The following is a 26,875-nucleotide window of genomic DNA, read 5'->3' on the forward strand; positions in this document are numbered from 1 at the left end:
GTAGGAGGTCTTGAGAGGAGCGGAGAGGACGGTTTGGGTGATATTTGTAGACAAGATTGGTGATGTAGCTTATGGATGCCTGATTCAGCTGAGTAATCAGATCTGTTTGCAGAAGTAGAAAGCAGGATTGTGTCTACTTGGCGACATTCTCCATCCTCTGGGTACATCTGGGATAGCGCATCAGGCTTGCCATTCTTGGAACCTGGTCTGTAGGTGATGTGAAAGGTAAAGCGGGAAAAGAACAGACTTACTCCAGATTTTTATGATCAGTAAAGATCAGGATAGGGTGAGATGCCCCCTCTAACAGGTAGCGCCATTCCTCCAAGGCCGTCTTTATAGCCAGCATTTCCCGGTCCCCCACGTCATAGTTCCTTTCTGCCGAGCTGAGTTTCCTGGAAAAGAAGGCAACAGGATGAAGAAGGGACTTTGTGCCTAAACGTTGTGACAGGATGGCACCTACGGCATTTTCTGAGGCATCCACTTCAAGAACATAGGGCAATGCAGGATTTGGGTGTCGTAGAATAGGTGCTGTGGTGAATAGGGTTTTCAACTGGTCAAACGCAGCTTGTGCTGCCGGTATCCATTGGAAATGAGTACTTTGCCTCGTTAGCTGGGTGACTGGAAGGATAATGGCAGAGAAATTCTTAATAAACTTGCGGTAGAAGTTGGCAAATACAATGAACCTTTGCATGCTCTTCCTGTCTGTGGGAGTGGGCCATTCGAGGATCTATTTAACTTTCTGGGGATCCATGGAGATCCCAGAGGTAGAAATGACAAGTCCCAAGAATTGAATTGTTTCCCTTTCAAACTCACATTTCTCGGCCTTCGCGTTCAATCCATGGTCTCTTAGGCGGCCGAGGACCTTTTTGACATGTTCACGGTGTATTTCGATGGATCCTGAAAAGATAAGAATGTCATCAAGGTAAACAATCATAAACAGATCAAGAAAGTCTCTGAAAATATTATTCACAAAATGCTGAAAGGTGGCTGGAGCATTGCACAATCCAAAGGGCATGACAAGGTATTCAAAGTGACCAAATCTTGTGCGAAAGGCGGTCTTTCTGTAGTGCATGTAGGGTTGCTTCAGCTGTAACAGATCGCTGTGGATCGTCATAAAGCTGCGTCATTGCTTCGAAGAAAGATGAGAGTGTGTTCAGGACTGTATTCTTTTGTTCAAGGAGACGGTGGGCCCAGGATTGCAGGTCCCCGAGAAGTAGAGAGATTGCGAACCCCACCTTGGTGGATTCAAGTTAAAAAGTCCGTGGTTGCAGGGTAAAGTACAACTCACAAGAGTTCCTGAAAGCCTGTAATTTGTGCCGGTCACCCGAAAATCATTCAGGAGCAGGTACTCGAGGTTCTGGTGGTGGCAAAACCACTGCAGGTGCGGATAGGACCCGTTCAGGCAAGGAGGACCCAGGTGCAGGGGTGTCTGGGGTGGAGGCCATGGATTGGATGCAACCCTCTAGCTGGAAGTAGCCCTTTTGCAGGGATTTGACTGCTTGGGTAAGCGAGGCAAGTTGCTGACATAATGTCTCTAGAGGTGCAGCCCTTCTCTTGGTCTCCGACATCTGGCTGAGTGGTACTATCACGTACCTGGTGGAGATCAAGCTGTAGGGAGGGCTTCTCTTGCACCTCCTGTCCAACACCCCTGGTAGAGATGACAGGCGGTATAGGACACAGAGTGGCACGAGGGCCGGTATAGCAGGTGGTGTCTTGACAGGAGACTGATGGCTGTGGATCACCGGATGAGCACCTGGAACTGGAACTTGGTGATGCTGGATGAGAAGGCAGGAGCGAAGCCGGAACACAAGCCAAGGAGTCGTCAACAGCCGGGCAGCACGGGTACAGGAACGTGAGACGGAAGAGGAGTCAGGATACAAGCCGAATTTGGTACACAGTCTGGCAGCGAGGTGCAAAGGCATAAAGACAGGAGCAGGGTCAAACACAGGCCGGGGTCACAGGTAGGCAGGCAGGAATCCAGAGGAGAGTCAGAGGCAAGCCGGGTCAGTATGGGTAATCCAGAAGCAGGTCAGGCAACAGGAACAAGCTGAAAGACCACTGAGCAATATGCTCCTGTCACTGCTTAGTTTAAATAAGCCATTTGGCGCCAAATACGTGCACACGTCGCGTACGCGTGTTCGCGCATGCGCATACGCACATATTTTCCTGTTTGCCTGGGCATGCGCACAAACGCCTGTTTGGGTCCAGCTGAGCGTCTCTTACATCATGTTATCAACCAATATATTTTTAAGCTAAACTATTATTGGTATTAAAGAAAAACTATAGTATACTAATGTTTTTAGTGAAAGATATCAGCCTAATGTAAATAGACTTACTGTATCAGTATGTGTTGAACTATTAAAACCTTGGCTTTGTGTGAGGTTTGTAATCGATTAATTAGAAGGCCTTTTCCTTAGCTTGTCTGAGAAATGGAAAAGTCAGATTTCTCAGCAGATATCACTTTTTACCAATTCAGTTCTAAAGGCTGGTGAAACCCACATTGCCCAGATATTTTTTCCCTTAATACATATCAGTGTTCACGCTCTCAAAAGTGTTATTGGGCATCTCAGCAGTGGCGGCCCGTGCATAGGGGGCGCCAGGGCGCCGCCCCCCCCTAAAAAAAAAAAAAAAAAAGACAAAAAGAACAATAAAGTTCGGAAAAAAAAATCGGTTCGCCGGCCAATGTGGTGGCTAAAGGGGGGGGGTGGGGTTTACGACCCAGAAGAGGCGCAGATTGGCTGCCTTCTGGGGGCGTAACCTGGGCACAGGAAAGAGCGCTTGGCCACCCCCACCTTCGTGATATCCTGGCTGTGATTGGTCCAGTCTCCAGCCTGGACCAATCATCATCCAGGATATCGCTGACGTCGCAATGGGGGCGGTGCCGGTGCGTGCGTCAGTCACTCACCGTCACCGCCGCTCAGAGAAGAGGAGAGGCCGCCCGCCGGTTCCCTCCGCCGAAACGAGGGAGAAGGACCCGCCGCAGAAGAGGAGGAAGAAGCTGAGCCGCGCCGCCGCCAGGTAAGTTTGAAGGGAGCACGCACGCTGGTCTCTGCATTGATTGAGGTACAATGCTGTGGGCACTCTGCAATAATTGGGGTACAATGCTGTGGCGCTCTGCAATCATTGGGGGACAATGCTGGCACTCTGCAATCATTGGGGGACAATGCTGGCACTCTGCAATCATTGGGGGACAATGCTGGCACTCTGCAATCATTGGGGGACAATGCTGGCACTCTGCAATCATTGGGGTACAATGTTGGCACTCTGCAATCATTGGGGTACAATGCTGTGGCACTCTGCAATCATTGGGGGACAATGCTGGCACTCTGCAATCATTGGGGACAATGCTGGCACTCTGCAATCATTGGAGTACAATGCTGGCACTCTGCAATCATTGGGGGACAATGCTGTGGCGCTCTGCAATCATTGGGGGACAATACTGGCACTCTGCAATCATTGGGGACAATGCTGGCACTCTGCAATCATTGGGGGACAATGCTGGCACTCTGCAATCATTGGGGTACAATGCTGGCACTCTGCAATCATTGGGGTACAATGCTGTGGCACTCTGCAATCATTGGGGGACAATGCTGGCACTCTGCAATCATTGGGGGACAATGCTGGCACTCTGCAATCATTGGGGGACAAAGCTGTGGCGCTCTGCAATAATTGGGGGACAAAGCTGTGGCGCTCTGCAATAATTGGGGGACAATGCTGTGGCGCTCTGCAATCATTGGGGTACAATGCTGTGGTGCTCTGCAATCATTGGGGGACAATGCTGTGGCGCTCTGCAATCATTGGGGTACAATGCTGTGGCACTCTGCAATAATTGGGGGACAAAGCTGTGGCGCTCTGCAATAATTGGGGGACAATGCTGGCACTCTGCAATCATTGGGGGACAATGCTGGCACTCTGCAATAATTGGGGTACAATGCTGTGGCGCTCTGCAATCATTGGGGGACAATGCTGTGGCGCTCTGCAATCATTAGGGGACAATGCTGGCACTCTGTAATCATTGGGGGACAATGCTGGCACTCTGCAATCATTGGGGGACAATGCTGGCACTCTGCAATCATTGGGGTACAATGCTGTGGCGCTCTGCAATAATTGGGGTACAATGCTGGCACTCTGCAATCATTGGGGGACAAAGCTGTGGCGCTCTGCAATAATTGGGGGACAAAGCTGTGGCGCTCTGCAATCATTGGGGGACAATGCTGGCACTCTGCAATAATTGGGGGACAAAGCTGTGGCACTCTGCAATCATTGGGGGACAATGCTGGCACTCTGCAATAATTGGGGTACAATGCTGTGGCGCTCTGCAATCATTGGGGGACAATGCTGTGGCGCTCTGCAATCATTGGGGGACAAAGCTGTGGCGCTCTGCAATCATTGGGGGACAATGCTGGCACTCTGTAATCATTGGGGGACAATGCTGGCACTCTGCAATCATTGGGGGACAATGCTGGCACTCTGCAATCATTGGGGGACAAAGCTGTGGCGCTCTGCAATAATTGGGGGACAAAGCTGTGGCGCTCTGCAATCATTGGGGGACAATGCTGGCACTCTGCAATAATTGGGGGACAAAGCTGTGGCACTCTGCAATCATTGGGGGACAATGCTGGCACTCTGCAATCATTGGGGGACAAAGCTGTGGCGCTCTGCAATAATTGGGGGACAAAGCTGTGGCGCTCTGCAATAATTGGGGGACAATGCTGTGGCGCTCTGCAATCATTGGGGTACAATGCTGTGGTGCTCTGCAATCATTGGGGGACAATGCTGTGGCGCTCTGCAATCATTGGGGTACAATGCTGTGGCACTCTGCAATAATTGGGGGACAAAGCTGTGGCGCTCTGCAATAATTGGGGGACAATGCTGGCACTCTGCAATCATTGGGGGACAATGCTGGCACTCTGCAATAATTGGGGTACAATGCTGTGGCACTCTGCAATCATTGGGGGACAATGCTGTGGCGCTCTGCAATCATTGGGGGACAAAGCTGTGGCGCTCTGCAATCATTGGGGGACAATGCTGGCACTCTGTAATCATTGGGGGACAATGCTGGCACTCTGCAATCATTGGGGGACAATGCTGGCACTCTGCAATCATTGGGGTACAATGCTGTGGCGCTCTGCAATAATTGGGGTACAATGCTGGCACTCTGCAATCATTGGGGGACAAAGCTGTGGCGCTCTGCAATAATTGGGGGACAAAGCTGTGGCGCTCTGCAATCATTGGGGGACAATGCTGGCACTCTGCAATAATTGGGGGACAAAGCTGTGGCACTCTGCAATCATTGGGGGACAATGCTGGCACTCTGCAATAATTGGGGTACAATGCTGTGGCGCTCTGCAATCATTGGGGGACAATGCTGTGGCGCTCTGCAATCATTGGGGGACAAAGCTGTGGCGCTCTGCAATCATTGGGGGACAATGCTGGCACTCTGTAATCATTAGGGGACAATGCTGGCACTCTGCAATCATTGGGGGACAATGCTGGCACTCTGCAATCATTGGGGGACAAAGCTGTGGCGCTCTGCAATAATTGGGGGACAAAGCTGTGGCGCTCTGCAATCATTGGGGGACAATGCTGGCACTCTGCAATAATTGGGGGACAATGCTGTGGCGCTCTGCAATCATTGGGGTACAATGCTGTGGTGCTCTGCAATCATTGGGGGACAATGCTGTGGCGCTCTGCAATCATTGGGGTACAATGCTGTGGCACTCTGCAATAATTGGGGGACAAAGCTGTGGCGCTCTGCAATAATTGGGGGACAATGCTGGCACTCTGCAATCATTGGGGGACAATGCTGGCACTCTGCAATAATTGGGGTACAATGCTGTGGCGCTCTGCAATCATTGGGGGACAATGCTGTGGCGCTCTGCAATCATTGGGGGACAAAGCTGTGGCGCTCTGCAATCATTGGGGGACAATGCTGGCACTCTGTAATCATTGGGGGACAATGCTGGCACTCTGCAATCATTGGGGGACAATGCTGGCACTCTGCAATCATTGGGGTACAATGCTGTGGCGCTCTGCAATAATTGGGGTACAATGCTGGCACTCTGCAATCATTGGGGGACAAAGCTGTGGCGCTCTGCAATAATTGGGGGACAAAGCTGTGGCGCTCTGCAATCATTGGGGGACAATGCTGGCACTCTGCAATAATTGGGGGACAAAGCTGTGGCACTCTGCAATCATTGGGGGACAATGCTGGCACTCTGCAATAATTGGGGTACAATGCTGTGGCGCTCTGCAATCATTGGGGGACAATGCTGTGGCGCTCTGCAATCATTGGGGGACAAAGCTGTGGCGCTCTGCAATCATTGGGGGACAATGCTGGCACTCTATAATCATTGGGGGACAATGCTGGCACTCTGCAATCATTGGGGGACAATGCTGGCACTCTGCAATCATTGGGGGACAAAGCTGTGGCGCTCTGCAATAATTGGGGGACAAAGCTGTGGCGCTCTGCAATCATTGGGGGACAATGCTGGCACTCTGCAATAATTGGGGGACAAAGCTGTGGCACTCTGCAATCATTGGGGGACAATGCTGGCACTCTGCAATCATTGGGGGACAAAGCTGTGGCGCTCTGCAATAATTGGGGGACAAAGCTGTGGCGCTCTGCAATAATTGGGGGACAATGCTGTGGCGCTCTGCAATCATTGGGGTACAATGCTGTGGTGCTCTGCAATCATTGGGGGACAATGCTGTGGCGCTCTGCAATCATTGGGGTACAATGCTGTGGCACTCTGCAATAATTGGGGGACAAAGCTGTGGCGCTCTGCAATAATTGGGGGACAATGCTGGCACTCTGCAATCATTGGGGGACAATGCTGGCACTCTGCAATAATTGGGGTACAATGCTGTGGCGCTCTGCAATCATTGGGGGACAATGCTGTGGCGCTCTGCAATCATTGGGGGACAAAGCTGTGGCGCTCTGCAATCATTGGGGGACAATGCTGGCACTCTGTAATCATTGGGGGACAATGCTGGCACTCTGCAATCATTGGGGGACAATGCTGGCACTCTGCAATCATTGGGGTACAATGCTGTGGCGCTCTGCAATAATTGGGGTACAATGCTGGCACTCTGCAATCATTGGGGGACAAAGCTGTGGCGCTCTGCAATAATTGGGGGACAAAGCTGTGGCGCTCTGCAATCATTGGGGGACAATGCTGGCACTCTGCAATAATTGGGGGACAAAGCTGTGGCACTCTGCAATCATTGGGGGACAATGCTGGCACTCTGCAATAATTGGGGTACAATGCTGTGGCGCTCTGCAATCATTGGGGGACAATGCTGTGGCGCTCTGCAATCATTGGGGGACAAAGCTGTGGCGCTCTGCAATCATTGGGGGACAATGCTGGCACTCTGTAATCATTGGGGGACAATGCTGGCACTCTGCAATCATTGGGGGACAATGCTGGCACTCTGCAATCATTGGGGGACAAAGCTGTGGCGCTCTGCAATAATTGGGGGACAAAGCTGTGGCGCTCTGCAATCATTGGGGGACAATGCTGGCACTCTGCAATAATTGGGGGACAAAGCTGTGGCACTCTGCAATCATTGGGGGACAATGCTGGCACTCTGCAATAATTGGGGGACAATGCTGTGGCGCTCTGCAATCATTGGGGTACAATGCTGTGGCACTCTGCAATCATTGGGGTACAATGCTGTGGGCACTCTGCAATCATTGGGGGACAATGCTGTGGCGCTCTGCAATCATTGGGGGACAATGCTGTGGCGCTCTGCAATCATTGGGGGGACAATGCTGTGGGCACTCTGCAATCATTGGGGGGACAATGCTGTGGCGCTCTGCAATCATTGGGGTACAATGCTGTGGCGCTCTGCAATCATTGGGGGACAATGCTGTGGCGCTCTGCAATCATTGGGGGACAATGCTGTGGCGCTCTGCAATCATTGGGGGACAATGCTGGCACTCTGCAATAATTGGGGGACAAAGCTGTGGCGCTCTGCAATCATTGGGGGACAATGCTGGCACTCTGCAATAATTGGAGGACAATGCTGTGGCGCTCTGCAATCATTGGGGGACAATGCTGTGGTGCTCTGCAATCATTGGGGTACAATGCTGTGGCACTCTGCAATCATTGGGGGACAATGCTGTGGTGCTCTGCAATCATTGGGGTACAATGCTGTGGGCACTCTGCAATCATTGGGGGACAATGCTGTGGCGCTCTGCAATCATTGGGGGACAATGCTGTGGCGCTCTGCAATCATTGGGGGACAATGCTGTAGCGCTCTGCAATCATTGGGGGGACAATGCTGTGGGCACTCTGCAATCATTGGGGTACAATGCTGTGGCGCTCTGCAATCATTGGGGTACAATGCTGTGGCGCTCTGCAATCATTCGGGGACAATGCTGTGGCGCGCAGCAATCATTGGGGGACAATGCTGTGGTGCTCTGCAATCATTGGGGTACAATGCTGTGGCACTCTGCAATCATTGGGGTACAATGCTGTGGGCACTCTGCAATCATTGGGGTACAATGCTGTGGCGCTCTGCAACCATTGGGGTACAATGCTGTGGGCACTCTGCAATCATTGGGGGACAATGCTGTGGCGCTTTGCAATCATTGGGGGACAATGCTGTGGCGCTCTGCAATCATTGGGGTACAATGCTCTGGCGCTCTGCAATCATTGGGGGACAATGCTGTGGCGCTCTGCAATCATTGGGGGACAATGCTGTGGCGCTCTGCAATCATTGGGGGGACAATGCTGTGGGCACTCTGCAATCATTGGGGTACAATGCTGTGTCGCTCTGCAACCATTGGGGTACAATGCTGCGGGCACTCTGCAATCATTGGGGGACAATGCTGTGGCGCTTTGCAATCATTGGGGGACAATGCTGTGGCGCTCTGCAATCATTGGGGTTCAATGCTCTGGCGCTCTGCAATCATTGGGGGACAATGCTGTGGCGCTCTGCAATCATTGGGGGACAATGCTGTGGCGCTCTGCAATCATTGGGGGACAATGCTGTGGCACTCTGCAGTGATTGGGGTACAATGCTGTGGCGCTCTGCAATCATTGGGGTACAATGCTGTGGCACTCTGCAATCATTGGGGTACAATGCTGTGGCGCACTCTGCAATCATTGGGGACAATGCTGTGGCGCTCTGCAGTGATTGGGGACAATGCTGTGGCGCTCTGCAGTGATTGGGGACAATGCTGTGGCGCTCTGCATTGAAAGGGGCTTGCACGCTGAACTCTGCATTGATGGGGGCACGGAACAGTGTTTATTGCATTGAAGGGGGCACAGCACAGTGTTTATTGCATGGAAGGGGGCACAGCACAGTGTTTATTGCATTGAAGGGGGCACAGCACAGTTGCATTGAAGGGGACACGCACGCTGAACTCTGCATTGTGGGGGCACAGAACAGTGTTTATTGCATTGAAGGGGGCACAGCACAGTGTTTATTGCATTGAAGGGGGCACAGCACAGTTGCATTGAAGGGGGCATGCACGCTGAACTCTGCATTGTGGGGGCACAGCACAGTGTTCATTGCATTGAAGGGGGCACAGCACAGTGTTTATTGCATTGAAGGGGGCACAGCACAGTGTTTATTGCATTGAAGGGGGCATAGCACAGTGTTCATTGCATTGTGGGGGCACAGCATAGTGTTCATTGCATTAAAGGGGGCACAGCACAGTGTTTATTGCATTGAAGGGGGCACAGCACAGTGTTTATTGCATTGAAGGGGGCATAGCACAGTGTTCATTGCATTGAAGGGGGAACAGCACAGTGTTTATTGCATTGAAGGGGGCATAGCACAGTGTTCATTGCATTGAAGGGGGAACAGCACAGTGTTTATTGCATTGAAGGGGGCACAGAACAGTGTTTATTGCATTGAAGGGGGCATAGCACAGTGTTCATTGCATTGAAGGGGGCACAGAACAGTGTTTATTGCATTGAAGGGGGCACAGCACAGTGTTCATTGCACTGAAGGGGGCACAGAACAGTGTTTATTGCATTGAAGGGGGCACAGCACAGTGTTTATTGCATTGAAGGGGGCACAGCACAGTGTTTATTGCATTGAAGGGGGCACAGCAAAGTGTTTATTGCATTGAAGGGGGCACAGCACAGTGTTTATTGCATTGAAGGGGGCATGCACGCTGAACTCTGCATTGTTGGGGCACAGCACAGTGTTCATTGCATTGAAGGGGGCACAGAACAGTGTTTATTGCATTGAAGGGGGCACAGCACAGTGTTCATTGCATTGAAGGGGGCACAGAACAGTGTTTATTGCATTGAAGGGGGCACAGCACAGTGTTTATTGCATTGAAGGGGGCACAGCACAGTTGCATTGAAAGGGGCACGCACGCTGAACTCTGCATTGTGGGGGCACAGCACAGTGTTCATTGCATTGAAGGGGGCACAGCACAGTGTTTATTGCATTGAAGGGGGCACAGCACATTGTTCATTGCATTGAAGGGGGCACAGCACAGTTGCATTGAAAGGGGCATGCACGCTGAACTCTGCATTGTGGGGGCACAGCACAGTGTTCTTGCATTGAAGGGGGCACAGCACAGTGTTTATTGCATTGAAGGGGGCACAGCACAGTGTTTATTGCATTGAAGGGGGCATAGCACAGTGTTCATTGCATTGTGGGGGCACAGCACAGTGTTCATTGCATTGAAGGGGGCACAGCACAGTGTTTATTGCATTGAAGGGGGCACAGCACAGTGTTTATTGCATTGAAGGGGGCATAGCACAGTGTTCATTGCATTGAAGGGGGAACAGCACAGTGTTTATTGCATTGAAGGGGGCACAGCACAGTGTTTATTGCATTGAAGGGGGCATAGCACAGTGTTCATTGCACTGAAGGGGGCACAGAACAGTGTTTATTGCATTGAAGGGGGCACAGCACAGTGTTTATTGCATTGAAGGGGGCACAGCAAAGAGTTTATTGCATTGAAGGGGGCACAGCACAGTGTTTATTGCATTGAAGGGGGCATGCACGCTGAACTCTGCATTGTTGGGGCACAGCACAGTGTTCATTGCATTGAAGGGGGCACAGAACAGTGTTTATTGCATTGAAGGGGGCACAGCACAGTGTTTATTGCATTGAAGGGGGCACAGCACATTGTTCATTGCATTGAAGGGGGCACAGCACATTGTTCATTGCATTGAAGGGGGCACAGCACAGTTGCATTGAAAGGGGCATGCACGCTGAACTCTGCATTGTGGGGGCACAGCACAGTGTTCATTGCATTGAAGGGGGCACAGCACAGTGTTTATTGCATTGAAGGGGGCACAGCACAGTGTTTATTGCATTGAAGGGGGCATAGCACAGTGTTCATTGCATTGTGGGGGCACAGCACAGTGTTCATTGCATTGAAGGGGGCACAGCACAGTGTTTATTGCATTGAAGGGGGCACAGCACATTGTTCATTGCATTGAAGGGGGCACAGCACATTGTTCATTGCATTGAAGGGGGCACAGCACAGTTGCATTGAAAGGGGCATGCACGCTGAACTCTGCATTGTGGGGGCACAGCACAGTGTTTATTGCATTGAAGGGGGCACAGCACAGTGTTTATTGCATTGAAGGGGGCATAGCACAGTGTTCATTGCATTGTGGGGGCACAGCACAGTGTTCATTGCATTGAAGGGGGCACAGCACATTGTTCATTGCATTGAAGGGGGCACAGCACATTGTTCATTGCATTGAAGGGGGCACAGCACAGTTGCATTGAAAGGGGCATGCACGCTGAACTCTGCATTGTGGGGGCACAGCACAGTGTTTATTGCATTGAAGGGGGCACAGCACAGTGTTTATTGCATTGAAGGGGGCATAGCACAGTGTTCATTGCATTGTGGGGGCACAGCACAGTGTTCATTGCATTGAAGGGGGCACAGCACAGTGTTTATTGCATTGAAGGGGGCACAGCACAGTGTTTATTGCATTGAAGGGGGCATAGCACAGTGTTCATTGCATTGAAGGGGGGACAGCACAGTGTTTATTGCATTGAAGGGGGCACAGCACAGTGTTTATTGCATTGAAGGGGGCATAGCACAGTGTTCATTGCATTGAAGGGGGCACAGAACAGTGTTTATTGCATTGAAGGGGGCACAGCACAGTGTTCATTGCACTGAAGGGGGCACAGAACAGTGTTTATTGCATTGAAGGGGGCACAGCACAGTGTTTATTGCATTGAAGGGGGCACAGCAAAGTGTTTATTGCATTGAAGGGGGCACAGCACAGTGTTTATTGCATTGAAGGGGGCATGCACGCTGAACTCTGCATTGTTGGGGCACAGCACAGTGTTCATTGCATTGAAGGGGGCACAGAACAGTGTTTATTGCATTGAAGGGGGCACAGCACAGTGTTCATTGCATTGAAGGGGGCACAGAACAGTGTTTATTGCATTGAAGGGGGCACAGCACAGTGTTTATTGCATTGAAGGGGGCACAGCACAGTTGCATTGAAGGGGGCACGCACGCTGAACTCTGCATTGTGGGGGCACAGCACAGTGTTCATTGCATTGAAGGGGGCACAGCACAGTGTTTATTGCATTGAAGGGGGCACAGCACATTGTTCATTGCATTGAAGGGGGCACAGCACAGTTGCATTGAAGGGGGCATGCACGCTAACTCTGCATTGTGGGGGCACAGCACAGTGTTCATTGCATTGAAGGGGGCACAGCACAGTGTTTATTGCATTGAAGGGGGCACAGCACAGTGTTTATTGCATTGAAGGGGGCACAGCACATTGTTCATTGCATTGAAGGGGGCACAGCACAGTTGCATTGAAAGGGGCATGCACGCTGAACTCTGCATTGTGGGGGCACAGCACAGTGTTTATTGCATTGAAGGGGGCATAGCACAGTGTTCATTGCATTGAAGGGGGCACAGCACAATGTTCATTGCATTGAAGGGGGCACGCACGCTGAACTCTGCATTGAAGGGGGCACGCACGCTCGTCTCTGCATTGAAAGGGGGCATGTACACTGGTCTCTGCATTGAAAGGGGGCATGTACACTGGTCTCTGCATTGAAAGGGGGCATGTACACTGGTCTCTGCATTGAAAGGGGGCATGTACACTGGTTTCTGCATTGAAAGGGGGCATGTACGCTGGTCACTGCATTGAAAGGGGGCATATACCATCTCCTGTACCATGACCTGTGACATGCCTATACCATATCTGTGCCATGCCTATACCATCTCCTGTACCATCACCTGTGCCATGCCTGTACCATCACCTATGCCATGCCTATACCATCACCTGTGCCATGCCTGTACCATGACTTCAAAGTCGCGCAGTTTTTACTGCGTTTTTTGACGCGAAGCAATACCTATTACATTTTTCTTTTTGCGCCCCCCCAAAAATTTTGAGCACCAGCCGCCACTGCATCTCAGTACACTGATGTAAAATGGGCTACTGAACCTTGGTGACATTTGATTTTGTATTAGTTATAAGTGAGAATATCTTTTGAACTTATAAGTGCTACTTTTCTTATTTACTGTATTAGAAAGAAAGAAAATAGAAAGTACATGTTAAATCATCTTTGGTAATAATGGTTTCTTCTCTTTGCCTTGTCTAGATTCAAATGGAAGTCCTAAGGATCATGAATTGGTTCAAATGTTTCTTATGATGCATCCCTGGTATATCCCATCTGGAGACCTAGCTAAGAAACTCTTTACTCTATATCCTTTAGCATTGTTTAAATTGTTACTTTATTGCATTATATATTTAAAATGTATGTCAAGGCATAAATTTTAAAAACATATTTTTTGCATCTCTGCAATATATGCATGTTTCTCTTGCTTTATCCTTTTAAACATGCTGCACGAAAAATAACTGTTGATGTGCCAGAAATATAGTTTACAGCTAATTTCCTCTTTGACATGACAATACAGTGTATTTGTGGCTCTGTATTCCAAAGCCCATGCTCTCTGCCCTGTCTATTTAATTTCTCATTGAGTTCAAAAAGAGAGCAAAGGGAGTGTTTAGCTCATCAAATTTCTGGCAAAAATGAAAAAGGTATTTTATGCACTTGTAAAACAGATATGATGAAAAATCTTTTAGTTGCTTGTGTAACGCCGCCCCCGAAGGACCCGCTTGGCAATTTCAGGTTCTCTGTTCTGTGCCTTAAAGCGGTTGTACACTCAGTAAAAAAAAATAAAAAATCTGCAGGACAAAGGCAAAATGAGCTAGTATGCATCGCATACTAGCTCATTATGAAATACTTACCTTAAAACGAAGCCCCGACACAGTCGCCTGGACAACGCTAAGGGCGCTGTCATGTTGCTTTGGCATCTCTTCCTGGTTCTGCGGCTCCGGCCCTGTGAGTGGGCAGAGCCGCGATGGCGTCATGTGCGGTAGTTTCACTTTCCGGCAAGGGCTGGCAAAAAGCTCTGAAGGTCCAGCGGAAGGTTCAGAGCTTTCAGAGCGCATGCGGCTGCATGCAGGGCAAATATCTCCTAAACCGTGCAGGTTTAGGAGATATTAATTGTACCTACAGGTAAGCCTTACTATAGGCTTTGCTGTAGGTAAAAGTCAAATAGCGGAGTATACTACCGCTTTTACTCCAAGAGCAACCTCAGCCCCTCTGGCACACCTGGTTAAATAAAATCACTATGAACAGGTTTAAGGATACACATGGAAAATACCTTTATCCTGACTTTGGATTATTACCATGAAATAGATACACACCCATTTAGTGATCAACAAGCTTGATATATTATTACAGGTTAGAATAAGTGGCAACTTAGAGCACAGTTGAACCTTAAAACACAGTACCAATGCAATAGAAACAAAAACCTTCAATACTTGGCAACTGTAGGTACAAAAATAGGCTGTAACTATATGCTTGTAACACGGGCACTGAGCGGGAGGGGAGAAGGTTTATTGACTTTTCAACTCCCTCTGAGCCACAGGCACTATCAATTTGTAAAGAGGAAACAAGATAAACATATACTATAGGGCAATTACATGCAAGAGATCTCAATGTGGGTTACCAGAGTTCTAAGTTATATTATATTAAATATAATATGAAGGTAGAGTTCGAAAACATTATTGTTTTTTGATATGAAAATTCCCGCTTATGCTAGCAATGGGGGGCCCTTGATATCAGTGAACATTGGTAATTTTCACTTCCCAGATTCATTTTTGTCTCTCCATGTTCAGGAAGGAAAGGTCAGCATCTCCCTATCTCCATCTTTTGGCCAAAAGGAGAAATTGCATAAGAAATAGTCTTACATTACTATATTACTATACTTACATAACTATTTGTTATGCAATTTTTTCTTTAGCTAACTATTTGTTATGCAATTTCTCCTTTGACTTGTTCCTCAACTACACTTCTGCTTGATCCCTACCTGCTATATCTGCTACTGGACCCCAGCTTGCTCACCTCCTGGTGGGGGCAATCCTGAGGGCCGTGACCTGGTACTTACCCGCAGCAAAGCCCATCTCCCCCTTCAGGAGCTCTGGTGAATCCCATACTTAGACTCCGCACCCATGTCATCAGCCAGGATTACCTGCATTGATATATTTCTCACTTGTTGGTGGGTGCTGCTGTGCTACTATAACTACTGGCCTCCGAGCCGGACTCCAGACTATGACACATTGTGTTTTTGATAAAATACCCTTCCTAGCCCATCTCAGCTGACATCAACATGCAGTTTATACGGTTTGGCTGGATCAGCATAGGCAGGAGCAGTCGTTAAACTCCACTTCAACTGGCAGAAAGCTTGCTCATACTAGTCCGTCCACTGGTTCTTGGATTGACTCCCGAGGCTTCCTGGGCTCTCCGGGTCGTCGAACGTGTTTTGTTAGGTCTGGGTCGTCGTCTTCATCCTCATTCTTCAGTAACTCGTTAAGGGGGGGGGGGGCTATTCTAGCAAATCCCTCAACGACTCTCCTATAGTATGAGCAAAACTCCAGGAACAACCTAAGCTCAGTCACATTCATAGGCCTTGGCCAAGAGGTGTCAGCTTCCAACTGTTGTGGCTCAGTAGCCAGTCGCTCTGCGGAGGGAACATGGCAGAGGTAATAACCTTTATGGCTGATAAAACTGGCATTTTACAGGGACAGCTTTAACCCCTTGTCATGGAGTCTCTTTAGAACCTTCTCCAGCCTACTGGTCAGAAGTTCTCACACTGGAGTTTAGAGAGGGGGAGGAGCCTGTCAATGGCGCCAGAATTGAGTGTGTGCTGAGGCTCCGTGGAACGCTGTCCGGAGAGATGACCCTAGGAACTCTCAGCCTTCCGGCTCCCATGAGCGGCTAACTCGCACCCCCTGGACCCCCCTCACTCAAACCCCCCTGACCTGGAATGCCTCCCGTGGAATCACCGCAGTCGTGTCTCATGCAGGACACCGAAGAAGCAGCCGCTGGTATGCTAGCATAGAAGCCGAGCACCAGAGGCAGAGAGTGCGGAGGCTCTGCTAAGCACAGGAGATGAGCGTGAGTCGGCAACTCGAGGAGGGAGACGCTGTATGGAGATCAGGGACACTTGATCTGGAGCACGGCTAAGGACAGTGGAGAGAGAAGGAGGAGGAGGAACAAACGAGCCGGGAACCGAGACATAAATCACAGCGGCAAAGGAGACAAATTGTGACCGGGTCACAAAGGAGTGGTGAGAAGGTGAAAGCCCCCCCCCCCCCTATTTTCTTTTATTACATGTTGCATGTATTGATTGAATCCCTGCTGTTTGAAGCTAGGATAGACTGTACCACGTTAACGTTCTGAGTGCAACAAAGTTTCACTATCCCTAGACCTTGCTAAAGGGAAGGAAAAAAGGCTGGAATTAAAAGAAAAAGAAAATAGGAGGAAATAGGAGGGCAGTTAATGGAAGAGAAGACATAGAATCTCAGCATTAAAGTGTATCTCGGATCTCCTACCTCCAGGTTTAGAAGGGATGCCTGCCATAACTCACCGTGAAAAGAGTGATTAAAGACCGGTTGGAGAGAACTGATAAGAAATTCTCTGGCTTTCCTGGTCCTCTGTCCAAAGAGGGCGTATATCATAACTTCCCTTCCGGGGAAAATATTTAATAAACTGTTTGATTGGAGAAACATCCCGGCATGTACCGTATGTCTCCTTGCCTAAAAGAGGTCTATGTTATGGCTCACCTTGGAAAGACTATTTGAAAGCTATAGGTTTAAATATATAATAAACCCCCCTGATCACTTAACTATCCGGTCTGTCACAACTTTCTTGGGAAAGATTATTACCTAAAGCTGCTGGATTTAATCCATAAGGAGCTCCCTGGTCCTCCTGTCTCTCTCCCTATAGGGGTGTCTGCCATAAAAATGTTTTTTTTTTTGCTGGATCTAATCTACAAGGAACTTTCTGGTTGCCCTGCACACGGCATCTGCTATAACTTCCCCCGGAAAGAATACATGAAAGTTACCTGATATAATCAATAAAGAACTAAGGGCGGTTTATGACATAACTCTCAACCCCCCTCTTTAAAAGACGTGTCTGACATATCTCTCTGTGGAAAGTTCATTTGAAAGTTGCTGGACTTAATTTAAATAGACCTCTTTTGACTATCCTGCTCCTTGTTTAAAAGAGGTGAATGTTATAATTTTCTTTGGAAAGATTATATGAAAGGGGTGTATGTCATAATTTGCTTTTTTGAGCTAAAACACTTAAAAGTGGCTGGATTCAAACATAAATGGAACTTTTTGATATGTATTTCTCCCTGTCTAAAAGGGGTGTTTGTCATAGCACCCTTTGGAAGGATTACCTGAAAGCAGCATGATTAAATCTATAAGGATCCCCCTGACTACCCCAGTATTTTGTGTAAAATAAGGGTGTCGGTCATAACTTTTTTGTTTTGAAAGATTACTTGGAAGCTGAAGGATTTAATATATAAGGATCTTTTTGGCCCCCGGCTCTCCTTTCTAAAAGGGTGACTGTCATGACCTTTCCTTGGAAAGATTACTAAAAAATTGCTGGATCTTATCTATAAGGAACTGACTGGGTATCTTGGTCTCCGCCCAGAAAAAGGTGCCTGATATAGTTTTATTTGGGAAAGACTATATGAAAGCGCCTGAATCAATAAACAAAGAACTAAAAGGGGTGTCTGATATAACCCCTTTTAGAGACATTACGTGAAAACTGCGGATCATAACCTATAGGGAACTGTCTGATCAGCTTACTTTCCCGTTTAAGACTTCCTTTGGAAAGATTATCGGAAAGCTGCTGGATTCAACCTATAAGGAACTCCTTAGCATTCCCACTTCCCTGACCAAAGGGGGTGTGAGTCACAACCTTTTTTGGAAAGATGAATCCAAAGCGCCAGATCTAATCTACAGGGAACCCTATGGTATCTCTGTCTAAAGGGGGTGTCTATTATAACTCTCTTTGGAAGGAGTACTGAAAAACCACTGGACCAAATAAAGACTCTTCTTGTTTTACTGTGTCCTTGTCTAAAGGGGGCAGAAGTCATAACTCTCTTTCAAAAAAGTACTTGAAAGCAGTTGAAGTCAGACATAAAGAAATTTAACGGAGCTGAGGTTATCATCAAATTCCCAGGGAATAATAGAGCAGCTAGTAAAGTAGTCAAAAGGTGGAGATAAAAAAAAAAAAATTCTCACATTAAAAGGAACTTTCAGGATAAAGATGAAGAATAAACAGACAAAAGAGGGGAGAGGGAAACCAGCAAAAGTAACGGCCAGCCCAGGGACTATTAAAATGTTTATGACCCTGGAAGGGAGAGGGCAAAACTCATTACCTGAAAAACAACCAGTTGTAAGACCAAAACAAAATACCGAGGGAAATAAAAAAACTAAAGGCCAAAAATCTACAGGAGTAATTGGAGAAGATAGTTTGGATCTGTCCAGAGAGAGTATACAAACAATGGGGGACAGCGAACTAGGAAGAAAGGAAGAACTAAGGACCAACCACCCACAAAATCAGAAATGGTAGAAATGTTTGGTAATTTGGAGAGATCAATTAAAACTGAAATAGCCACCCTCCACTGAGATCTGGGACATATCCTGACGAGAGTAGAAGAAACAGAAACGAGGATAGACACAAATGGAAAAAAGTTAAAAAAATTAAAAGATCAAATGAAGAAAATACAGTTAGAACAGAGGAATATGCTATATAAAATGGAAGACCAAGAGAATAGAAATAGAAGGAAGAACTTGCGGATTAGAGTAGAGCCAGAGAAGGAAAAAGATGAAAACCACTAAATGCACCAAGAGAAAAAACAAGAGATGTGATAGCAAGATTCCATAGGTACGAAGTTAGAGCTCAGATTTGGGAAAAAATGAGAGACAGACCAATACTGAGATATGACGGAGCAGATCTACAGGTATTTCCAGATCTCTCTCAGGAAACAATCAACAGAAAACGTATCTTAAAACCAGTAGTGGAAGTCTTAAAGAAACAAAACATACAGTACTTCTGGAGTCACCCCACGGGACTAGGGGTGCGGAGAGAAGGGAGGACTGTGTTGTAAAGATTCCCAGAAGACATCCAAGTATTCTGCGACACCTTAAACATACCAGTAATGGAAATACCTGGATGGACAGACCAAGAGATTCCAGAGGAGGAAACAGAGGAAGACGATCAGTGGCAAGAGAAAACTAATCCGATACTAAAGAAGAAACCAAAAAATTAGAGACTGGACATGGGGGGGATCTGAGTGAGGGGGGGGCGTAGGGGGGGAGGAAGTATGAGGGTAAATTTAGAAAGAGGTTAAAGAGGATTGTTCCACGGAGGCGGTAGCATGCACCAACCAACGACCCAGAAATAGGGAAGAAGGGAGGGGCAGGCGAGCAAAGACAGAGCTCAACCCCGGGGAAATGTCGATTGAAATGGGGAGGAGGTAAATCGACTACCCTAGCTAAGGGAAGGGGAAAAGCTAGGTACCCATTATGCCGAGGGATGGGAACAGGGAGGGGGGTGGAAGGGGAGGGGGGCGAGGGAGGGGAGAAGGGAGGGAGTAGAGGGAAGAGGGAGGGAAGGAGGAAATAGTAAACTCAAAAAAATAACCTACTCCTATAATAAGCAGATTGAGCTTAAGAGATCTTTGGCCCTTACAGAGAAATCAGCCCTCAGAGGACCCCAGCTTAAAGATAAGGAAAGTAACAACAGAGAGGGGAGTAAAATGAGGAAATGGTGGTAGTTAACTTAATGTCCTATAACGTTCGAGGATTGAACTCGCCAGCTAAGAGAATAAAAATCCTGGGGGAAATTAATTATTTAAAAGCAGATATAACATTTTTACAGGAGACCCACATTACCCATGCATCCAATACTAGGTTATATTCCCGAAACCATCCCATATGGTACTATGCAGACTCATTTAAGAAAAAATCTAAGGGTGTCGCCATTGGCTTTTCCCGAGGTGTCAGATTTGCTCTGGAAGAGAGGTTGGCAGACCCAGAGAGAAGATTCCTCTTCCTGAAAGGGAAGCTTTATGAGGAGGAAGTCACACTGGTAAATATATATAGCCCCAATGAGGGGCAGGTAGACTTCTTGGGAAGGATCTTAGGGAAATTGATGAATTTAAAAAGGGAGGGGTGATCTTGGCTGGAGATCTCAACCTGAGCCTCGACCCAAAAATAGATAGTACTCACTATCCCAAAGGAGTAAAAACCTTCAGACAAAGAAAATTAAGGACAAATCATTTCAGAGTTGTAAGAATATTTAATAATAATATCTAGCGCTTGTACTTCATTATGTCAGAAATTTATACTGCTCTGAATATAACAGTTTCTTTTTATGGTTAATAAGCAAAGATCTATAAGAAAGGAGAATCTTCACCTATTCCATAAATCACTATGTCGTGAATTCTTTTAATTGATTAATTTCTTTTTAAAAGCATATACCAATCTTAGTGAGTACAGTCTACAGTATGGAATATATATAAAAATATTTATTCTCAAGACATGTAATCATGATATATGATCAAAAAGGAAGTGACACAAAAAGATAACTCTACATAAAAATACTAACTTCAAACAATCAATGCAATGTGATGTTTAGCTCAATAATGAAAGTGAAACTGAAACAAAATGAAAGTGAAAGCAAAGCAAGATTACCATTTCTTCCCAGGTATAGCATAAGCCATAAATAAATGTTCTATATAAACAGACTACAATGGTCTGCGCAATGCATAGCCGAAAGTCACTTCACTGCAGATGAGTGAGAATAAGCCATGCAAAACGGAAGACTTAAAATTGCAAATAATGCACTAAATCTGATATTAATAAAAATGTATAAAAACAAAAATCAGCTTTTTAGAGAAAAATCTACTATGGTTTATACGGCTGGGATTGTAATCTCATTACCCTTAAATTTGCAATATAAAACATATAAGGATGGAAATAAACAATATTGAATAAAATCAAATAATACAGCAAGGCATATTTACCACACTTAAGATGGCCGCTAGCTTCAAATGGGCGTTACCAGAGTCCTAAGATGGATGCCAGTCTTAAGATGGTGGCTTCCCTTCAAGTTTCAGATGAATGATGGACTATGGAGTATGTCTGGATGCGTCTATAGATGGACATAGTAGCGTGTGTGATGTAAGTGTATTGTATGTTGGGCAGTGTAATGTGTCCTATCTCTCATCTGGGTTGGTCTTTTATATGGTAAGAACAAAGAGTTATAAAAATTACCATAAGTAAAACCCAGAGGGATGAAACATTATCCCAATTGGTCGGGATATTCTATACCTAAACTGGTGAGTTCAGAGTCACACCTCTTTAAATAATTAACCCTATACCTTGGATCATAAAGTTAAAGGATGATTTCTCTATATGTAAGAGTAATCATAAAACACATATAAAACTTTGTCCAGACTCCCAGTACATACATAAATGTCCATCTGTATCTCCACCATTCTCTGGCAATTATTGGATCTGGTAAACCGTTTTTATAATAATTATTTTTAATACAAAATAATATTTCTTTATTGGAAATATCTAAAATTATCTCAAGACTGCACCTGGTATTTCGTCTATAGAGGGCAGTATCGTACCGTTCATTAGATTTTGTAGTTAAATAATAATTAAAAACTATTACCATTCCTCTTATCAGATGATCTTTGACCTCTAAGCTAGTGAAGATCCATTAATTATTTGGATTCTGACACAACTGTCAGACAGAGCGTCTAGTTTGTAATATTTACGACACCTTTGAACACTTAGACACAAACTTCTCGGAAATTAGGTAATTAGTGACGAGATACAAATGTCCTTACACTTAAAAGTAATTTATTCTAAGTAAGATTATTACTGCAAGAATATAAACCCAAAATGTGATATAATATTCCTAAATATATATGTATATGCCTTACATAATATAATGACATAATTATGGCTAATATCTTCACACACATAATGATGTACCTTTAAAAACTTATATATATAGCTCATTTTAAATGTCTGCTGAAGAACACTGAGCCATTGTCTATTGTTATATACAGATAAGATTACAAGCTAGACTAGTATGGTGTCTCGCTAATTGTCCGTTATCTGATAGAGATGTCAAAAGGCCTCTTATTTATGACAAAAGAAAATAGAAATGTCTGCTGAAAGTATAGAACCCTATTGTAAGCCTGCGAGAAACATTTTGTTTAACAAGTACATAATGAACCTTCTTTGACCTTAAAAACAAGATGGAAGCCATACCATTCAGAATCTCTTATGCATAATATGAAATATACATGGCTTTTTAAAATCCATTTTTTTCTATTATTTAATTAATCAATCACCCCCAATAATCCCGACAGAGTCAATTGGCTGATATTTGGAGAATTCTCCACCCAAAAGAAAGTGACTATACTTTTTTTTCAACTGTACATGGGACATATTCGAGAATTGACTATGTATTAATAGAACATAGATGGATTGAAAGAGTAATTGAGGCAAGGGTTGGGACCAGGACCTGGTCAGATCACTCTCCTACTACAGTTAAGATGAAAATGAGTAGAGAACAACCTAAAAGGGATGCATGGAAAATTAATGAAGAACTGATAAGGGATAAAAAGTGGGGAAAAGAAGAAGAGAAAGAACTGGAGCTCTATTTTCAAACAAATGATATTGAGGAAACCCCGAAAAATATTATATGGGAAGCACAGAAAGCCTATATGCGGGGATTATTAATGTCCAAAGGAGCACAAAGGAAAAAGGAAAGAACAAAAGACAAGGATAGACTGATGATAGAAGTCTTCAAACTCGAACAAAAACACAAAAGAACCCAAAACCGAGGCCTAAACAACTTACTAGAGGAAAATAGAAAAGAACTGAAGGATTTGTTAGAACAGGAAATTAGACAAGAATTTAATAAGATAACAAAAGAGAAATATATTGAGAGTAATAAAGTCGGGACAAATTTGGCAAGGACCCTGAAAAAAAAGAAAGCTGTGAACTTTATAGATAAGATAAAGAGTAAAATGGGGAAATCATTTATGCAACTTCTGGGATAGCAAGGGAATTCCAAAAATACTATGGAAATCTATATGCAGTAAGAGGAGATGACAGACAGGGGAATGACCCGGCCAGGAGCGAAAAAATTAAAGAATATCTAAGAAAGGCTAAGGTGACAAGGGTTGATGAGGAAAAACTAACACTTCTGGAGTTACAGATTACAGATCAGGAGATAGAAAGGGCTATAAAAGAAACTAGCTCAGGAAAAAGCCCAGGCCCAGATGGGTTTACAATTAATTACTATAAAAAATATAGGGAACTGTTAGTCCCGAGGCTGAGAGGCTATATGAATGGGTTAGGTACCCAGTTTGAAATGAGCAAAGAAGCCCTATTAGCATCAATCACTGTCATCTTAAAAGAAGAGAAAGACCCAGTACTATGCTCTAGTTATAGACCCATCTCACTTTTAAATGCGGATACAAAATTATTCACAAAAATATTGGCAACAAGGATGAAGGGGCTAATGAAGGAGTGGGTACATAGTGACCAAGTAGGTTTCATACCCGGAAGACAAGGGCGAGATAACGGGGTAAGAACGATTCTCCTGATGAAACAAATGCTAAATAATAGATCCCTGAGCTTGATACTGTCAATAGATGCTGAAAAAGCATTTGACAGGGTAAATTGGGAGTTTATGATTAGAACCATAGAGGAGCTGGGAATAGGACCTAGAATGATGGCTTGGATTAAAACATTATACAGCCACCCTACAGCTAAAGTAAAAATCAATGGTTCACTGTCTGAACCATTTGAAATGTTCAATGGAACAAGACAAGGATGCCCCTTATCCCCAATGTTGTTTGTACTTTCTCTCGAACCTCTCTTAGCAACAATTAGAGGAAGCCCGGATATCAGAGGGGTGAGGGTAGGACATGTGGAGCATAAAGTCTCAACTTTTGCAGACGATGTTCTGCTCTACATATCCAATCCAAGGATTACTTTGCCAAATATAATTAAAACTCTGAAACAATATGGAGAACTGTCAAATTTAAAAATTAACCAAAAAAAATCAGAGATATTAAGTATTAATATAAGTAAGCAGGAAAGAGAAAGGTTAAAAAGTGAATTTCACTTTGTATGGAGAAAGGATTAAATAAAATACCTAGGAATTAAATTAAGATCTACCCCAGATAAACTGTATAAGGCAAACTTCCTCCCATTACTAAATGAAATAAGAACAGAGATTAATAAACTAACCTCAAGGATTTTCTCATGGATAGGGAGAATAAATATTATAAAGATGGCAATTCTTCCAAAAATATCATATAAATTTCAAATGATACCAATCCCAATCCCACAGGCATTTTTTAAGACACTTAAAACCCTGATAACCCGGTTTATATGGAAAAATAAAAAGCCAAGGATAAAATACACAACACTAAGTAAAGGAAAGGGGCAAGGGGGATTAGCACTACCAGATTTCAAAAAATATTATCAAGCATCAGTACTTACACGGGTGATAGAATGGAGTAAAAAAGAGAGTGATAAATATTGGGTAAAAATAGAAAACACTATGAGTGACACATATTTAGAAAATATCATTTGGATCCTTCCACAGTTTAGTTAAATGTTAATACTCATATAATAACAAGACAGGCACTGAAAATTTGGGACATGATACACACTAGAGAAAAATGGACATATAATTCACCACTGATACCACTACAAAATACAATTTTTTTTGCACCAGGGGAGGGAAGGGAACGCGGTAGATAGATGGAAGATTAGGATGCACGGTTGGGAGATATAATAGAGCAGGGAAAAATTATAACCTTTACAGAATTAAAACAAAAAAAGATGAATTGGAAAGTAAATGAGTGGAGGTACTGTCAGTCGAGGCATTTTGTAGCCTCACTACCTCAGCCAATAAGGGATATGAAAGAACTACTGCCTTATGAACAAATGTGTGTCTCAGATAAGATAGTAAACAATATCTCAAATATCTATAAAATTATGATTGCAGAAATGAAGGAGACAGGGCCTTCACTCATATAAAAATGGGAGAGGGAATTGGGGCCATGTAGTGAGGGGTTACAATGGGAAAAAAGTTTAAAACTTGTGCACATCTCAGCAATAGATACAAATACAGAAGAAATGAACTACAAACTTATCTCCAGATGGTACAACACCCCGGATAAAGTGGGTAGTTACCAAACGGAGAGTTCGAAAAACTGTTGGCGGGGATGTACGGTTGTAGGTACGATAACACATATTTGGTGGGAGTGCCCGAAAATTAAAAAATTCTGAAGGGAAGTACTAACCTGGATTAAGAAAATTACAAACATATATATCCTTGAGGATCCTTGGAGATGCTTATTAGGGATGTCCCGAACGGTTCGCCGGCGAACGGTTCCCGGCGAACTTTGGATGTTCGTGTTCGCCGCTGCGGGCGAACATATGCAATGTTCGGTCCGCCTCCTATACATCATCATTGAGGCAAACTTTGACCCTGAATCTCACAGTCAGCAGACACATTCCAGGCCAATCAGCATACCTCCCTCCCACACCCTCCCACCTCCTATAAATAAGCAAGGGCAGCATCCATCTTAGATCATTTCTGTGTTACTGAGAGCAGGGAAAGTGCTGCTGCTGCTGCTGTTATAGCTAGGGACAGTTAGTCAGTGTTCCCGGTCTTGTTAGCCAGTGTTCTTGGTACACTCCTGCTGTAAGGACAGCTCCCCAAAAAGCCCTTCCAAGGGCTGGTATTTGAGTTTTTTTTTTTTGGATATACAGTAAAACCTTGGTTTGAGAGTAAATTGGTTTAAGAGCGCTTTGCAAGACAAGCAAAATTTTCAAATAAATTTTGACTTGATATACAAGCGATGTCTTGATATACAAGTAGCCTCAAGTTACAGCTGAGTATAAAAGAGAAGAGAGGCGCCTCTAAGTGTGGCAATATGGTTAAATTTAATAAAGGTACAACATTTAGCAACTCACATGGTTGATGATTGGAACAGGCACATCTAAGGATGCAGGCATCAGGGGTAAAGCTGTCCACATAGGACCATCCTCCGGACCGTCATCTACATCATCCTTTCCATGCTGCCCCTCACTTTCAGATCGCTTTACTGCAGGGTGGTCTTCCCGGTCAGGATTACAGACTAGCAGCGGCGGTGCAGAAGATGGTCTATGTGGACAGCTTTACCCCGGATGCCTGCATACTTAGATGTGCCTGTTTTATTCATCAACCATGTGAGTTGCTAAATGTTGTACCTTTATTAAATTGAACCATATTGCTACACTTAGAGGCGCCTCTCTTCTCTTTGATACTCTGTAGCTCCTGCTGGATTTTGCTTCCAATCTCCTTGTGGAAGCGGCTATTTGTGAATGGCAATTTTATGGTTACACAACCTATCGCAATGCTATAATCTTTTTATATGGAATATAAATTGAAGGATTTATGAATAAATGGTTGTGGAACGAATCATCTGAGTTTCCATTATTTCTTATGGGAA

The 26,875-nt window shown here is 45.3% G+C and overlaps 1 protein-coding gene across 1 annotated transcript in view; it reads left to right on the forward strand.

The window, feature by feature from the left end:
* Window positions 1-26,875, forward strand: part of RASGRP2 (RAS guanyl releasing protein 2) — a 1,091,080-nt gene that overhangs the window by 117,839 nt on the left and 946,366 nt on the right. The window contains exon 2 of the mRNA XM_082270769.1: window positions 13,564-13,681. Within this exon, the coding sequence (XP_082126895.1) occupies window positions 13,564-13,681 (118 nt within the window). The remainder of the gene's footprint in view (window positions 1-13,563; window positions 13,682-26,875) is intronic.

Source organism: Pelophylax lessonae (assembly GCF_965119305.1).
Source record: "Pelophylax lessonae genome assembly, chromosome: 10".
Lineage (NCBI taxonomy): Eukaryota > Metazoa > Chordata > Amphibia > Anura > Ranidae > Pelophylax > Pelophylax lessonae.